This window comes from Parasteatoda tepidariorum, chromosome 4 (assembly GCF_982258835.1).
Source record: "Parasteatoda tepidariorum strain Cologne lab strain chromosome 4, Ptep-v5.0, whole genome shotgun sequence".
NCBI lineage: Eukaryota > Metazoa > Arthropoda > Arachnida > Araneae > Theridiidae > Parasteatoda > Parasteatoda tepidariorum.
In genome coordinates, this window is record NC_141758.1 from 52,686,543 (window position 1) to 52,705,218 (window position 18,676).

Here is an 18,676-nt window from a genome sequence, read left to right on the forward strand (position 1 = left end):
TTTCATTATCTAGCTTTGGACTTTATTCGCGCAGTATATTACGAAAATGCTGTAAAAGACTAGAAGTCAGTATAGTTAAGAGTCAGACGTCAGGCAGGGCTCAATTATTCATGGAGTAGTTAACTACACGTATGATTAAGATTGCGAAGTCAATATAACAGTGATTATGTTTAGTTGCCCAATTGTGGATAAAACAGAAAAAGCTGTTGTTACAGACGGAATCTATTGTCTAGATTACGAACTCGACTGCATAAACTTGCTAAGATTAGGAAATCGAATGCATAAGTTAGCTATGTGCATATAGTTGATTAAGAGACTTCAACCCTAGCAATCTTGGAAGGTATTTCCTGTGCTGTATTTTTCTCGGGGTTTCTATGACTCTAAATGGACGAGAGCTTAACCGGGAGCTGAGAGACGTCACTTAGAGCCACAGCAATACAGCGTATGAAATTGTATTTTATTGTGATGGCATATGTAGATAAAGTTGAATTAAAATTTTTAAATTAAGATTCTTAAATTAAAATTCTAAAATGACAATTCTTGAATTAAAACTCTTAAATTAAAATAATCTGAAATATAAAAAGTCAATGTTCCCCCTCCCTCAGCGAGCCACTGTAAAAATATCAAGCGTTGAACGGTCCGGTTGAGAGCACTGCTATAGCGTGTTTGTTTTATTTTCACTTAAATATTAATTTTCGGCTTTGTGAATAATTTTTGACATAGTTTTCTAACAAGGACTCTAAAAATCTATCTAATAGGTGATCTCTAAGGATCTTCCAAATACTTTTATTTATCTAAAGTACAACAACTTTAATTTGGCTTATTTTTGCGTAGGACAAGGATTCTAAAAATCTATCTATTAGGTGATCTCTATGGATCATCCAAGTACTTTTATTTATCTAAAAAAACAACAACTTCAATTTGGCTTATTCTTACGTAGGACAAGGATTCTGACAAGGATTCTAAAAATCTATCTATTAGGTGATCTCTATGGATCATCCAAGTACTTTTATTTATCTAAAAAAAAATCTTTAATTTGGCTTCTTTTTACAACAATTTTAGCTACCACAATATTGAAAATTGGGTTTGGAGCGGTATCAATGCTTTTGACTGCTGTGTCATAAACCTAAACATTTAACTAATCAATCATCTGTCTTGAAGAATTACGTGTCGTGCTATATCACAAAACTGGAAGAATTTGATTTGCACACATAAAAGCTTTATATTAGATTCTTCTCCCGAACAACTATAATCCTCTAAACTTTCGACAAATCTCTGGAACTAGAAATCATCAAGATTCCTCCCTGGCAGCATAGATTATTCTGTAGAATATTTATGAAGCCCGAAATGGCTTTTGTTCCTGAGAGCAAGGAGGCAAAGTTATTAAAAGCAACATAACAGCATTATCAAATCATCTACTAATGGATTAGTAGATCGAAAAATAAATAATAGCCAAATCAATCCAAAGATTTCTCAGTAATTAGGACCTAATTAATCCTGGAGGAGGTAGCCGCCAAAGCACGGCCTTGAATATTAATTTTAAGTACTTCATCAAACTCTTGCAATTAACGTAATTATTTTAGTTTCAGATTCAGCAACTGTGAAAAGGGGGTTTTCCTTCTTAATTCGATTGCACTCTGTCATGCGCGAAAAGGAGATATTCACATAGATGGTTTTGTTCATAATCTTCCCTCCGGATAATGCAAATTCAAATTAATTGGCGACCAATGGGGAGGATATTTCGAAGCAATGAAAAGATAGAAAAATTGTATGATGGATTATATCTGTCCTCGAAGGAGGACATTAAGTTTCATTGCAATCCTCTGAGATTGTGAACCAGTTTCTATAAAGTTTGTTTTGGCAGTGACCCTTAAAAGCAGTGCGAGAAAGGTGTTGCTCTTTAAAATCTCATTTGCCGTTTGCTGTTTGAATAAAAGTCATTTAAATTTGGAAATTTTAATTTCAAGAACTTATGGAAAAGTGAGTTTTCTTTTTAAAAGGACTAAGTTTATTTTTGAAGACAGTCAAATTTTCTAAGAGAAATTAATTATTAGTTTCAAAATCTAATTTGTATTAGGTATTAGGTTTCCCTACGGTTTACATAAAATGAAAATTTAAATTAATTCGATGGATTTGATTCAATGCAGAATTCATAGTTCAAATTACACTCATCGCCATAAAAATTAATTCTCCTAGAAATAGTTCCCCTCTCGTCGTTGAACAGTCGACCCTATTTTGGTGTTTACGACTACTAATGTCCAACTCCACAGCCTTGTAGTTTTGAACCCAATCCAGTAGACAAGAGAACTCCTGGATCAATTATTGGGAGAAATTTGTCTTCTCGGAGGTCTTTTTGACGGAACTAACCAGCATTTGAGTTACCTGACGAGCAAGACCACGAGTACCTCCCACGGTTAGCTTGAAGTCAAATGGACACCAACCCATGATCCGTCTGCAACTGAGGATATTTGACGTCAGCACTGTGATCGGTGCAAGCGGGATGCGGATTCGTAACGACTAGCCATCGCTGGGATTCGAACCTGGGTTCACCTCATTGGCAGGCAACTGCTCTATCCCCTGAGCCATCGCTGCTCTCCTAGAAATAATTGTCAGAATGAAGGTAAATTTTACACATGCAAGTACAACGTAGATATAAGTGTGATTAAAAAATCAAAGCAAAATGATCATTTATTGCCGGAAAGAATACAAATGAGAGAAGGTTTTAGTACCCTCTTGGGTAACCTCTATGAGTAACCTTTTAGTACCTTCATGGGTAACCTCTCTCGAATGGAGGATACGATACTGCTATACATTCAGGCATAGAAGTCCCCTAAGATGTCCAACAGCCTCTAGTCAAACAGTTGTTGTAAAAATACTTGCAGGCTTCCCAACTTGCCGTTCCAAGTTATCAATGTATGCTACTTCCCCTCAACTACAGTTCTTAATGTTACTTGAAAGAATTAAAACACCCTTAATGTTGCACTAATATACATAATTTGTTTAGATTGAAAAATCGATCGAAAAGTTCAAAATTGGAGCTTCGAACACAAGAAATTCGTTTGAACGTTATTAATTCATAGCCGAGATGGCGTACTTCATAATTCATGGCGTAATTCAACAGTAACAGTTATCATATGGCATCTTGTAATAAATCTACAAAATATAGAGAAGGCTCAAGAAAGAACCGTCTCTACGATTTAGCGAGTCAAACTTTTAAATCCTCTCCTGCCTAAACTTATTTGAACCATATTTATCAGATTGTGGCTATCTCTCCCTATTTTGAGGGTCAAGAACCCAATCAGATGAAAAAAGGGATTATGCCCTTGTGTCTAATTTCGTAACTTTAAATATCGTATATACTAATTCATAAGCATATTTGATCCTTGTCCCCTGTTGTACTATTAAGGTTAAGACCAAGAAGGTCTATGTTTGACCGTTTGATTGACCATAGGAATAAATCTTTTTTGGGTGTTAGTTTTCTTTCTCTTTTTTTATTGTGTTGCACGTCTGTGTTTGCCTGCGGTGTGTGTGCTTTGTATTTATCAGTATGCACGTTAAATCTGTCGAGTCTCAAAGTCCGCCATGCTCCCATAACAAATCAACACCTCTGGGGGTACTGATCCAGGAGTTTCTTTGTCTTCTGGATTGGTTCAAAATTACAAGGCTACGGAATTGAACTTAAGTAGTCGTAATCCCAAAACTGGGTCGGCTATTCAACGACGAATAAAATAAAATAAAATATTAATTCGAGGGACCGGGATAGCCTAGTTAGTAGGGCACTGGGCCCATGTCCAAGAGCTCGTAGGTTTGATCCCAACCGACCGAAGACAATATATAGTTACAATATGAAGTAAAAAATATGCCATGTACTGAAAAAGAATGTCAAAAAATGGAACTAATTCGCTTAAGAGAACATTAAAAATCAATAAACTAACGTCAATCATAGCGTATCAATGAAAATATAACATTGAATGTTCCCAAGAATACTTAATTATTTTTGGTAATATGTACTAAATGAAATAAAATAAATAGGTTGGTACTAAGAAGCTAAATTGATGGAGAAAATGTACTTATTCGTTCAGGGATACCGAAAAAAGTCGCCATAATAATATTTTGGCACCAATACTGTACATTTTTATAATAGACTAGGAGGCTTCGCCCCCTGCTCGCTGGCGCTCGCCAACCCCCGGAACTGCTTTCGCAGTTCATTTCGGATTCCTTCGCAATCCGATGCTCGCTTTGCTCGCTCATTAGATACGTTCTTAACGTCTAGCTTTTGTATACTTTTTTGAACACTGAAGTTCCGAAAACTTTTCACTGTAGAAAATTCTAAACCTGTGCATTTCAATATTAATTTGAAATTGCAAACAGTTCACATATTTTTCTTAATCACACTACTCGAAATTTCAGTTTTGTTGAGAAAAGTAACTGTTGTAAGTTTTGTTTTAAAGTCTTTCCCACCAGAGAGCTAAAACTATGTGTTGTAAAACAATATGAAATAGTACTGAACGCCGGATGTAAAGCATCGGCTTCGATGAAGATAATTTTGTGAGAATTTTTTTGATAATTCGGTGAGAATTCACCCAATTAGCCATATGATGCTCACTACGTGCTCTTGCACGCCGAAACCTATCAATTGGGTATAATATAGCCTACGTCACAGGTTGTGTTGTTCCTACTAAATTTAACCCATGAACGGCATTTTCTGCGAGCCTAACTTCAAGCCACAAATAAACAAACGAAGTGTTCGATCGTTTAAATAGCTGCTCGCCAGATTTTATTGCATTATAAAGAAAAGTTATTGAAACTAAATACAACTAAATAAACAACTAAAACAAATAACAGCAACTACTAATAACAATAACTAAATAAACAACAACTAAATTCCATTCGTTTAGCATTGCGTCATATGTTGTTCCTACTAAATCGAAGTAGTTGTGTTTTTTTCATATTATACCCAATTAAAATGTATTAGCGTTTTATGTAATATAGATTAGCCATATGATGCTCACTACGTGCTCTTGCGCGCCGAAACCTATCAATTAAAACGTATTAGCGTTTTATATAATATAGATTAGCCATATGATGCTCACTACGTGCTCTTGCGCGCCGAAGCCAATCAATTAAAATAGAAAAATTTTGCCAACGCGAGAAAAGAAATATCATCGGTTTTATTGATACATACGTACGTATTAGCGTTTTATATAATATAGATTCCTTACTGCCCCTTGAAGATTTAAGTACAGGAGAAAATAGCTTGGATGTGGTAAATTTTAAATATCATAAGTCGCTTTGAGCAACAGTGTGTTGTTCAGTACAGTAGTAGTGTACTTGTTCAGTACAGATTTATTGATGAATTTTTTTCACCCCGTACAAAGAATGAGCATTCAGCTAATAATTATATATTAAAATAAACTAATTCAAAAATTAAGAAAGGAATTAAAAAGCCGGAAAACAAAATAAGGAAAAGATCAAGATCGAGATAAGGAATCTCGTCATCTGGTCGCACGATTATATCCTCAAAAAAGCGTGCTTTCTAGTATTGCGTTAATATAGCCAATCCAAAATATATCAATACAATAGTGTGTGGAGCATTAAAATAAATTAAACGAAAATGGATCAAGTTTTACTAAAAATTCGAAATAAGACTTGCTGAGCAAAAAAATAAATAATAAAACTTCAAGAAAATACAGAATCAAACACAAAACGTAATATATAAAGAGAGTTGCGAATTCAAATGTATTTTCACTTACCGGCATCCTTGAAAAATGATTTAAAATATTTTAGTAACAAGTTTTCTAATTTACAAAATATTAAAAAAAGAAGCGTACATGGGATAAATTTATCACGCGTTCTCACTGAAGTGCAGAAGCGCGTTTTATTAGTTACCTTAGATTGGTTCGAAAGCAGATGTGCACTAGGCAATAATATTATACTGGATAATAATATTATACGGGATAATTCAAAGTTTGCAATTTTTAAGGTTGTATTTTAAGTATGAAATTTTAATATTTATGATTTTAGAGTACTTGTTAATATTCAATTAAAAAAAAATTTTTTTAAATATTCTTTGTCAAGGATTAGAAGTGTTTTAGCTATGGATACACCCGAAATGAATTTGCGCATGTTAAAATATAAATTTAGTTTACAAAGAAATTATTAATAAACTTATTAATAATTTATAAGATACAATGAATATAAGATACAATTAATTTAATAATAATATAAATAATAATGTATATTAGTATAAATTTATATAATAAATATAAATTTTGTTAAAAAAGAAATTTTTAATTAAGTTAATAACAATTATAAACTACAATTAACTCAATGATTTTATGTAGATCTTAATTACATTCTTCGGCTTGGCATTGTTTTTAACCAAACTTCTGAAGAGTTCGTCGATTTGGTTTTTTGATAAATAAGCATTACTACAAATTATTTTAAATCTTTGCATTTGATTGAAAATGGTACTTGAATAATTTTTTTTAGAAAATCTAAAATTCCATATAATTAGTTTATATATATAAATTTTAAAATCATTTCTTTTATCGTATAAAACAACAAGATAGATTGCGGATATTTTCTTCTTTTTTAATATTTGAATCCAAAAATTTAAAATTTATATTATCGTCATGATTATACAGCGAGATTAATTTCTCGGGAAAAATCTTACCTTACAAAATCATATAATTTAAAAAATTAAGTCATCTATACATCTAAAAACAAATTTGATATTAAGAGTATAATTTTTTCTATAATTGGGAGAAAATAAGTTAGCTAAGAATAATGAAAAATTAGATACTTGTGGTTATCCATCAGTCTTATTAAAAGGATGTTTTCAATTGTAAAGATAATTATTAAAATAAGAAATATTAAGTAGAATTTCCCAATAATCAAAATTGCAATTAAGGATATTTTTATAATCATAGTAATAACGCTAAAATACATATGTTAGTTTTACATACATATGTAACATATGTTACATACATATGTTACATAAATACATATGTTAAGCGGATTTCTACTGAAGATACCTTGGAAATCAAAAATCACAATGGAAAAGAATTTTGGTTTAATTAATTCTAAAATATGTTGATTATTAATGATAATAGAAGAAAAACCTTTAATAATATTATTAATAATTTTATTAAAGTAGTTAAAGAAAATGGTGAAAGGTTTAGTTAGGTAAGTATTAGAAGTGTTTCTTCTAAATCTAATAGGAATTTTAAGATATTTTGGACGGATAATCAAATATAGAAATTGTATATTATTAATCTTAATTTTTGACTTCTTATATGAAATTTAAAATTTTTAATGATATTATTATTTTAATTACAAGGCTTAAAATTTTTACTATTTTTTTTACTCCCTATTTATAGTTTGACATAGATTTTTTTTATGGAATATTCCATAAATATTGTTGGCTTCGTCTATGGGGGTATTTAACAAAACTTTTGTAGTTCTTCAATTTTTTGATCAATATTAGAAAAATTTGTTTAATTTTCGGTGTTATTTAAATTTTCCTTACTGATAGTTTGAAAAAATTATTGAAATCATAAAGAAAGTATTTTAGAATTTTATTAGTTGATATACGGTAAATGGTCTAAATTTTAAGCTTTTTTACATTAAACTTCTTAGTTAAAAGTATTCTATTATATTTAAATTACTAGTAATAATATGTTTATGATGTTTATCAACTAATTCAAAATATTTCTCTTCTTCACAGTGACATTCACAATTGGATGAAATAATTTTCCCTAAATTTTTGCTAATATCATTATGATTAAAAATAGTTCTAGAGTTTAATTCTCTTTTAGTTGGGTTGAAAACCTTTAATGGATACAATTTTCTTTAAATTATCGAAAATATTATGAAATTTAAACATATTAAAAATAGGGTTTTGGCAGCTAATAGCAAAGTATAAGTCATCTAGATTTTTCTTTTTATTTGGAGAAATTTTACTCATTTTGGTTTTCAAAGAATGAAACAAAGAATTTTGAAGTCTAAATTAGAGAAAATTTGTTAATAAGATCTTGAAGCTTATAGATATTATAATCTTTATGGGGGAAATCAAAATCGTTAGTTAATTTAATACAGTAATGTTTATTAAAATCTTTTTGTCTTATTCGAAATAATTTCTAACCATTAAGAGAGTTTTTATTACATCCTGATCCCAGTTTACCTCGATTTATACTCTTATCTTCAATGTGAAGAAATGAGTTTGTTCAGAAGTTATTAAAGTTAATCTGTGTATGTTGGAAAGTATCGTTAATTCAAATTTTTTTATGTATATATATATATATATATATATATATATATATATATATATATATATATATATATATATATATATATTGTACACATTACTCTTCCTGAATAATAACAGCTAAATATACCTATTCCTAATTTGAATTGTGGGTAATAAAAATTATTCATTATTTATAAAACAAATTACTTAATTCAACAAAAATCTCGTTGATGTCAAACTCGTTAAACACTCCATCGATGTAATTTCGTCAGTTTATACAAGGAGCTTAAACACTCAAGGAAGGAAAAAAATTAAATTACACAAGTACACTTTATGAACACCGTTAGTTTTTTGATCTTCTTACATATTTCACCTCAGCTTTCTTCCCAAATTTAATCTTTCAAATTTTTGATTAAATATAAGAAAAAAAAATGGAGCCAAAGGCCAGATCCACGCCAAATATCTAAAGAATCTCTCTCTTTTACCCCCTTTATTGTTATAAAAAAAAAGAAAGCAGAAAACTGTACTGTTTTTTAACAACAGGATGCCTGGTCCTACTAAATTGAACAAAGGCATTTTTAAAAGAAGGGAAAAACAGCGCTTGAGGCAACTTTCCCCATTTAGCAGTTTGTCACGTCCCGTTCCTTATTTTTTGAAGCTCAGTTCTTGAATAGGGAAGCCTGGAGGGATAGAAGCAGAGTTTATTTTACCTTTTTCCCCATGCTTTTTCCCTAAGGGCAGCTTTCTATAGAAAGAGAGGCAGAAGCTCGCTATAGAGAAGAAAAATAACAACGTGGAAATGATAAAATTTTCTTGTACAAAAAGCACGAACTTTAGCTTTGATCCCGGCATTTGGCGATTATTTTTGTCACTTGAAAGGTTGTAGCGATTTTTTTAACCCTTTTTCTATACAATTTTTTGCATCCCCTTTTTTCGAAAAACTTTAAACAATTACCTAGATATTTCTCACGACAGCTTCTTTGAAAAATTGATGATTATCGCAGGAAATGAGGTACTTTCTGCAGATTTTTTTCTTTTTCTTCTTGTTTTTTATGAATTGTACATTATTAAAATTATGATAAGAACTTGAGAAAGAGCTTATTTTTAAACTGAAGATTATTAATAATCTACATGTTGTATCAGTCTAGCGTAACCTTAAAAAAGACCATTTTTTAAAAAAATGTATTTGTTAATACATTTTTATTTATTCATTTATTTATTTAATTATGTCGTAATGTAATCGTAATCGATACCGTAATGTTATGTTATTGTAATGTCTCGATTTCATTAAAAAACTAAAAACTAACTCGATTCTATTTAAAACTAAAATCAAACTAAACTAATTTTTAAAATAAAAGTAGTATGATACTCTGCATTTGCCCATGCAACAAAGATCAGATATCAGGTCATGTGCGGTGACGATATAAAATAGATTTTTATTTCCATTTAAAACGAATAAAGATGACAATATTAGGAATAATTTTTTAAAAACTGATATGTGTGCAACAATAATCCTTTACAAATAACAACTGATTGAAACATATGCAATTATGATAAAATAAAAGGAGTTTATGGAGATGTTAAAATTAAATGCTGAACTATCCACTATCGTTCAATCAATCAGTGCTCCACTATCTTTTAATAAATTTCTGTTTGAACCCTTCTTGATTGAGGATTCGTTTTCGTATCCTAATAGAAAAGTATTCTTATTGGTCGCATCTACGATTGATTAACAGTAATTATGATTGAATTGATTTCCAGTGGACAGGAGAGTGAAGTGACGACAGCTTAGACATTTCTTTTTCTTAAAAATTTAAAGATTCCTTTTGAAATTTGTATTTTTGAAATTTCAGTTTAATAAATAGATAAACATAATGAAAAATTATTGCCCTTAACAAGGCGTCATTTTAAATTATTTTCAAATTCAACACATAACAATAACAAAAAATGAGCATAAGTTGAAAGTGCCAAAGTGTCAAATTTTTGGTCGGTAGGGTGCTGGGCCCATGTCCAAGAGGTCGTGGGTTCGATCCTCGCCGGCCGAAGACTCCCCGTGTAGTAAATGGTGACTGATGCACGTTAAATCTCTCGAGTCTCAAAGTCCTCCATGTTCCCATAACAAATCAATACCTCTGGGGGTACTGATCCAGGAGTTTCCTTGTCTTCTGGGTTGGTTCAAAATTACAAGGCAACGGTTTTGAACATTAGTAGTCGTAAACTCATGAAATTGGGTCGGCTGTTCAACGACGGTTATAAAATAAAATAAAAAATACTTATTTATTTGTCTCACGGGATAGAGCGTACGCCACCAATGAGGTGGACCGGGTTTGAATCCCAGAGATGGCTTGTCAATACGAATTCCACACCCGGCAAGCACCGACCACAGTGGTAAAGTAAAACATACTCAGTGGTAGACGGAAGGTTACGGAGTTGAACGTCAGCAATCATAAATTCAAAATTAGGTTGATTGTTCAACGACGGTTATAAAATAAAATAAAATATTTGTACATTTATTTATTGACAAAAAACATAAAGATATGTATTTGATTACACTGTTCAAAATTTTTGGTAGTTACCATGCATCAGTTATGAAAACAAGCATTAACATAATATTATTGGTTGTTAAAATAATTTTTGCAGATCCAAATTCCTCTTTTTTTTTTAAATTTCATTCAATATTTTTTAATTTTAATATTAAGATTAAAAAAAGGGAACGATTAGTAGGTATTTAATTAAACTATTATGTTAATTACTGTTTACAATAACATAGAACGTGTAAGCTCGCAATCTGAATACTGTCAATATTTCAAAGTTTTAATGTCTGTAACAGCATTTACTTAAGCAAAAATATTAATCTATTACGTCAGGAATAGTAGTTGATCAAATGAAGCTATCTGAAAAGAACTGGCATGGACAAATCAATTTAAAATAAGTATCATCTTAAAATTAATATTTTCGTGCCAATTATTTCTCACAGTTCGCCATTGCTTATTAATATCGCCTCATTCGTCTACCACCATATTATTTAAGATAGAATTTTAGGCTACTTAGTCACACCTAGTGCCTGATGATTTAATGAAGGAATTCAAAAGAAACTGGGGAAGACAAAAAGTTTATTAAAAATAAGCTCCTTCTTTAATTGTCATTTTGGTACCAATCATTTCCGGCATTTCACCACTACTTTGAAATATCGTCTTTTTATGCTTACTTAAACGAAAATTTTAGACTAATAAGTCACACTTTGCATCTGATGATCAATTGAAGTCATCCGGAAGGAAATGGGAAAGGCAAGCTCGCTAAACCCAAACATTCTGCTGAAAAAAATTTCATTTTGTTGCCAAGTATTTTCGACAATTCACCACTATTATGGACTATCGTCGTTTTATCTACCACCAAATAAATTAAACACGAATTTTAGACTAATGTGTCACACTTAGTCTCTGATGATCAATTGAAGTGATCTAAAAAGAAATGGAAAAGGCAGTTTGCTAAAAACAAGCATTCCCCTGAAAAATTATCATTTTGGTGCTAAATATTTTCCACAATTCACCACTACTTTGAAAAATCGTCATTTCATATGCTAGTATGCAACTTGAACAAGAATTTTAGACTAGTAAGTCACACTTTGTATCTGATGATCAATTGAAGTCATCCGGAAAGAAAGGGGAAAGGCAAGCTCGCTAAACCCAAATATTCTGCTGAAAAAAATTTAATTTTGTTGCCAAGTATTTTCGACAATTCACCACTATTATGGACTATCGTCGTTTTATCTACCACCAAATAAATTAAACACGAATTTTAGACTAATGTGTCACACTTAGTCTCTGATGATCATTTGAAGTTCTAAAAGGAAATGGAAAAGGCAGTTTGCTAAAAACAAGCATTCCCCTGAAAAATTATCATTTTGGTGCTAAATATTTTCCACAATTCACCACTACTTTGAAAAATAGTCATTTCATATGCTAGTATGCAACTTAAACAAGAATTTTAGACTAATAAGTCACACTTTGTATTTGATGATCAATTCAAGTGATCCGAAGGGAAATGGGAAAGGCAAGTCTGCTAAAAACAAGCATTCTCCTTAAAAAAAATTATCATTTTGGTTCAAATTATTTCCAACAATTCACCAAAACTTCGGAGTATCGCATTTTTGAAATAAGTCATTTTAAATACATTACATTAATGTAGTCACTTTAGTACATTTAACACATATTAAAGATTCATTTTCTTGCATTAAAGGAAAAAAAAAAATATTCTAAAGAATCACAACAAGATGCTGAAAGCAAACAAAACTAAGATATTTCGATATTTACAGAACAATAAAGGAAAAGAAAGTATAGAAACAAAATCAACTAAGCATCAACTATGCCATTGCTCCAGCTGGAAGCCACTATAAATCACATGAGGTAGATTAGAAAGCAGGGGAACAAATTCCACTACACTATGCACCGGAAACACCAGGGGGTGCTGGAAGCGAAGACTATCGACTTCCGGTGATTACTCATGATTCGTTCCTATGACACTGATGATTTCCTTATTCACGTATCTTACTCAAAATTTAATGGCAAAACACAATCGATTTAAAACCATGCGGATATCACTCAAAATACGTAAAACTTAAAATTTATGTGTTGCGACCGGAAAATTTTAAGGAAAGTTTGTTTAGAAAGTTTTGGCTGGTAAATTATAACTAACTATTCTATTTTATACTTTGTTAGATTACTTATAAATTATATCACAAAATATATATTATCTTTGAATTTTTGAAGTATTTATTTTGAAGTATTTTATTAGGATGTGGGTCATTGAAAACTTAAATGAGATTTAAGATATTTCTGAACTATATAAGAAATTGAATTATCACTAGAATAAAAAATAATTCCAAGCATTACATGCATATATTAGAAATTAAAATATCTTTACTGATAAAAAAATATTAAAATATTTTTTAAAATAAATTAAATAATATAGTTATTTTTTGGAGAAAAAAAAATTTATATGAATTTAAAATTTATTTAAAGAGAATTATAAATTAATATAAATAATTAAATGTAAATAAATGAACATAAATAAATAAATATTGATAAATAAAAATTTCATGAATGTTAAAGACTTTAAGCCATCTTTATTTAAGACTGATGTACTTTGAGAGGAGTGTCTAAGTGTTTATAAAGTTATGGGTGATATATTATAAAAGTTTTATTTCTTACATCACACTATGTGTGATTAATGTTACATTACATAACAAAATATACAGTTATTCTATTTCTTGATTACGTTTTAATTAAAATAGATTTAGGAGCACTGAAATTATCAAATTTTGTTAAGAATTTCTCTAGTTGATAAAATAATTCAAGCAAACAATGGTTAACAGTAGTTAGTTTAAATATGTTTAAAAGAATATAAGAAGAAATGTGTATCGTAAATTTGACACATGATGAACATTCGAAAAAAACTGACGCATTGACAGGCGTATTATTTTAAATCGCAACAATACCGGTTTTAATTAATAGATACCTGCCAGAAAAAAAATTATATCTTTCCCATTCTTAAATAATAAAAGGTTAAATATGAACAATTTTAATACTTTTATTTTAAAATAGCAAACTACAAAATAATCGTTTGAATTTTGACTACTGAAGTAGATTTAACTCGAGAATCGTTTTTTCGAATAATAAAAGATTAAATATGAACAATTTTAATACTTTTATTTTAAAGTAGCAAACTACAAAATAATCGTCTGCATTTTGAGTACTGAAGTAGATTTAACTCGAGAATCGTTTTTTCGAACATTTTATTTCACAGTAAATACAAATAAATTGATCGGATTATTTACAAGTTAGTGAAATACATATTTTTACACCCATGAAGAGGTAATTTATCAAAGGTTTCAGCTTAGAAACATAGAAAGTGAAAACAAAAACACAATACCGTGTTGAGCAAATTTACATTGTTTTCTTGTACATCAAAAATTCATTCTATATTTTTTTTTTCCTCTTCCAAATCTATGAACAATAAGCATCGTTAATGTTCTTTCTGAGGAAAAATAATCAAGTCGTTCGTAGACCTATTTGTGGGAAATGGAAGAAATGTGTATTAAGAGCTTGTAATGGATATCGTATATTAACCTTTACAAGGAGACATAATTGGGTATTAGCAACCCGAGAAGAAATGAAATGATTATGCCTGCCCATGTGATTTAAATTAGATTTAATTGAGTACTTGTACCTCAAGAAGAACATCATGGATACTCGCATATGTAACCTATGCCAGTTAATCACTTAAAATCCAAATGGCTTGCTAAACTTGAGCTAAGTTTCTCCACATAAGTTAGAATGTTAATTAACGTGAAGTTAATTGAATCCAGCGCCATATCAATCATCAAATTCGATAAAATATAATTATTTCTCTTCTACGTCTTTTACTTAACTTAGATTTATTATTTGGTCATGTATTTTATTGTAACTGTGATATGTTTGTGTTTTGCATACCTGGCAACTTCAATGCATAATAACATTGTTTATGTTCTACATAGCTTCATGCCTGTCTTTGTGTTAAGAAAAATATTCAGTGAAAAAATTGAAATCTTTGCCAAAGAATATCCGTAAAAGAAAATAGAATGTGTCACTTTAGATAATTGATTATTGAAGAGCTTGGCTTGCTAAAAATAGAAGGAAAAGAACAGTTGCTAACGTGAGCAAATACGTGTCAACAACCAATCAGCATCGAGATACACACACTCCTTCGAATACCTGTAAGCAACGGTACATGTGTTTGTGTCGTACCTGATTGGTTTTCGAATCGACAAATGCCACGATTTCCCAAGGATGACATCATTTGGAGATATCTGATTGTTTTTTGAAAGTAGTATTTTCTTCTGAAAGTAAAAGTATAATTTTGAAAGAAAAAAATGAATTTGAAAAATAATCATAATAATCATTGCATAAGTTTTTAGTTCAAAATTACTTAATTTAACTTTTAATATTTTTTGCATCAAAAAATCAACTATTTATTCTTGGTTTCTTGTTGCGGTTTGTAGGATTACAGAGTTCGATCTAGACAGGTAAAATTGTCGGTCATCCTAGGGTATTAAAAAAGTAGTGTAATTAAAAAAGTAGTTTTGGGCGATGAAGTAATTGGGATTTCAAACGAAAGGCAAATAATTTCTAGTTTTGTACGAGAAAAAATATGCTGATTTTTGACCATTTTTATCCTTTTTACTCTCCGATTAGCCTTGATAATAATTCGTAAGAATTCGAAAACGGTGCTTTCTTTTTACTAAATATTTACATGAGACCCTTAATGTTTATCTTTATTTAACTTTGTTTCTTTTTTTACAGGTTTTGAAATATAAATAGCGAGAGAGATCATCATGAAACAACCTGTTAACATGATGAGACCGCAAAGTGTTAACATGATGAGTCCCGCAAATTGCAAAGTGTATAGCGAACACTTTGCAATTTTTCTTCATATCTTACTAGAAATATATAATCAAAAATTTTGCCACTGAATTTAAAAATAATTAATAATAAAATACCAAGAAAGTATTTAGAGTCAAACACGAGTTTCGGAAGTAGCAGACAATGCCTTCTCTCACTAATTGGAAAGTCTGTTCTTCACATCGTTTTCATCTTTTTATTCGAAGGTGATTAATCTTTTCACCACATTTTGTTTCCTCGCTTTGGCAACACATCAACTTCTTGCTTCAAAGAAGTACTAATGTGCGTGACGTTGTAAGATCACAAACAAAAGAAAACTAATTCTTTTCCTGGTGAGAAAAAGAGATAAAGTCAAAGCGCGCTTGGTACATTTTCTGCTAAAAACTTTTTGGTGGACCGCATTGCAAGGGGTGTGGTTGAGTGCTCCAATCACTCCATCCATTGAACGACTATTGATCTTGCATCTGTCACTGTCAAACGGTCCTCACTAATCGCAGTTTGTCGCCAGTTATGTTGGCATGGAGACTTTATATGGGCCTTGGCGATTTTTTTCACTTTTTTTATTTGAACACATCATCTCTGAAATTACCAAGCAGATAGACATCAAGGGAAAAATAATATTAAAGGAAAAAAAAAGGAAAAACAGATGTTGATGAGAGACAGAAATAATAAAAAAGAAACTGACCTTAATTCCTTTAAACCTTTTAGCTTTAGTTTGAAGAATTACTCTTCTTATTGTCATCGCCAATTTGGAGAAGTAAGGTAAAAACTGATGTCACGTGATATATAGATTTGTCCTTAGAGGAGTAATTGGGGTAGAGAGCGAGCAACCCTATTCAACCCGCACCAAAGTAAAATCACGTGACTTACGGCAAGCGAGTTTTCTTCGCGGTCGCATTCTAATGTTATTTAAATGGACGTCTAGTTCTTGCATCAGCTTTCTCGTTGAATGATTTGAATTAAAGATGGTTTTATCTTGTTGTGCTTATGGATGTAATGAGAGGCAAGTCACCGGAGGTCCTATAACATTTCACAGGTAAGATTTCGCATTATTATTCATTATTTTTACGATGATGTTTAAATAACTGTCCATCGTACACGCGTTGTTCACTTATTTTACTTAGAAATGTTAATTTTTTAAGCATTTAAACACTATTTAAAAATCTAGAATGCATTATTATAATATGCTAATACTATCTGGCTCAATTTTTTTGTCCTTTTAACTATTTTTATTCCCTTTAGGGCATTTCAATAAGTTCGTCTGTTTTCACTTGGCGAATTTTTTTTCTCGCCAAATGACATGTACACAAACTTCTTAAATAGAATGCGTAGACTTATTTTGTTCATAATTATGTACAGAGATAATTAATTCTTTATTATTTTATGGTGGTATAAATTTATTTATTCTGTGTTTTAAATTTTGATAAGTTTATGATTTTATTTTTGAAAGGAAATTTCAAGCTGTTTTGTTTTGCATGTTAGTGAAATGAATAAATTACGTTATTAATGGAATTCGTTTTATACAAATTGATTGAATTTTCGCTGTATTATATACGATGAACTGATATTTTCACATTGATAATTAATTTACATCTCATTTAGTCCCATTATGTATTATAAACACTGGTAATTCTTGCTTGGTATTTTTCTAATTTTTAACTGGAATAGTATTTATTCTATTGCAGAGATTTTTAATTATTAGGCATACATTTTTAAAATCTATGATATTATGCCATTAAAAGCTAATTTCTGTGTCCAAAATAACATCATTGAATTATTATAAAATAATTTAAAAATCTTTTTTAATGTCTATACGTGAAATATAAAACTATTTCATGCATCAAACAATTTTATGTTCATTTTTAAATAATGATAAAATTAATGTTAAATTAATTTTTTTCTGCGTATGTAAATCTACAAGTTAATTATTACAGTTACATATAATCTTACATTTTAGCAAATACATTTATAGTACAAAAATGTCATAGTGAATTGTTATTTTCATAGTTACTTTTTCTAATGTAAACTATTTCAAGATGAACTCTCTTTATGCTATGTAATTTTTTATTCAAGTTTTTTTTTTATATTTTATTATTTTTTTCTTTGCTCATATTTTTATATAGTTAGTTTTATTTTATTTTTTTACTTATTTTTTTGATAAAAAAATATTTATCCGCTGAAACTTAATTGTTTGGTTTCCAGTTTTCCAACGGATGCTGAAAGAAAAAAACTGTGGTTGACTAAAATTCGAAGAGATGATTTTACTCCTTCTAAATGCTCAAAAGTTTGCTCAAAACATTTTACTGAGGATTGTTTCGACCGTCAAAAATTTGGAGGCACTTGGTTGACAAAAGATGCAGTTCCTACATTATAAAAAAATAATTTGTATTGAAAAATTGGCTTTGATAGTTATCTTTTAACTGTTTTATGTTGCATTAAAAAAACTTGTTTCATTACAGTTCTAAGTGGTGTGAAATTATTGCTCCAAACATACCCAAAATGGCTAAATTTATACTCTAAATCAAATGAAATTTGCTACTCCATACTAATAACCTCACTTGTGCACTAGAATTAACCAACTCTAGTGTTTGATACTCAAAATTATTGGTATATATTTCTGAAAGATGCACATTTATATTAACATAATTATCAAAGTTTCTTTTCGTAAACCAATATAATCTTTTCAAACTTTGGAATACATTTTAAAAATGAATAAATCTCAATGACCCAAATGACTGCAAACTTTCCTTACATAGTTTTTTTTCTTCTTTTAAATATTGCATTAAAAAAGACTTAAGTAGATATATAATTGATATTTTAAGAAAATTTGGATAGAAAATTAGAATCACTCAATTATGGATAGCATAAAAGTATTCTTTCTTCTGATAGCATAAAGTATCTCTTCATTTGAGGAAGATCTCTTTTGTAAAAATGTGCATATTTACTACAATTCACATTCTATTCAGTAAAACTAGTTGAAAATAAT

General features: G+C 29.9%; 1 protein-coding gene across 1 annotated transcript; it reads left to right on the forward strand.

The window, feature by feature from the left end:
• The first annotated feature begins 16,556 nt into the window (after positions 1 to 16,556).
• On the forward strand, positions 16,557 to 18,148 carry LOC147810959 (THAP domain-containing protein 1-like). Its single transcript, XM_087161141.1, has 2 exons — positions 16,557 to 16,726; positions 17,893 to 18,148. Exons 1-2 carry the CDS (start codon positions 16,656 to 16,658, stop codon positions 18,062 to 18,064), a joined length of 243 nt encoding a protein of 80 aa, XP_087017267.1. The 5' UTR covers positions 16,557 to 16,655; the 3' UTR covers positions 18,065 to 18,148.
• Positions 18,149 to 18,676: the final 528 nt, after the last annotated feature.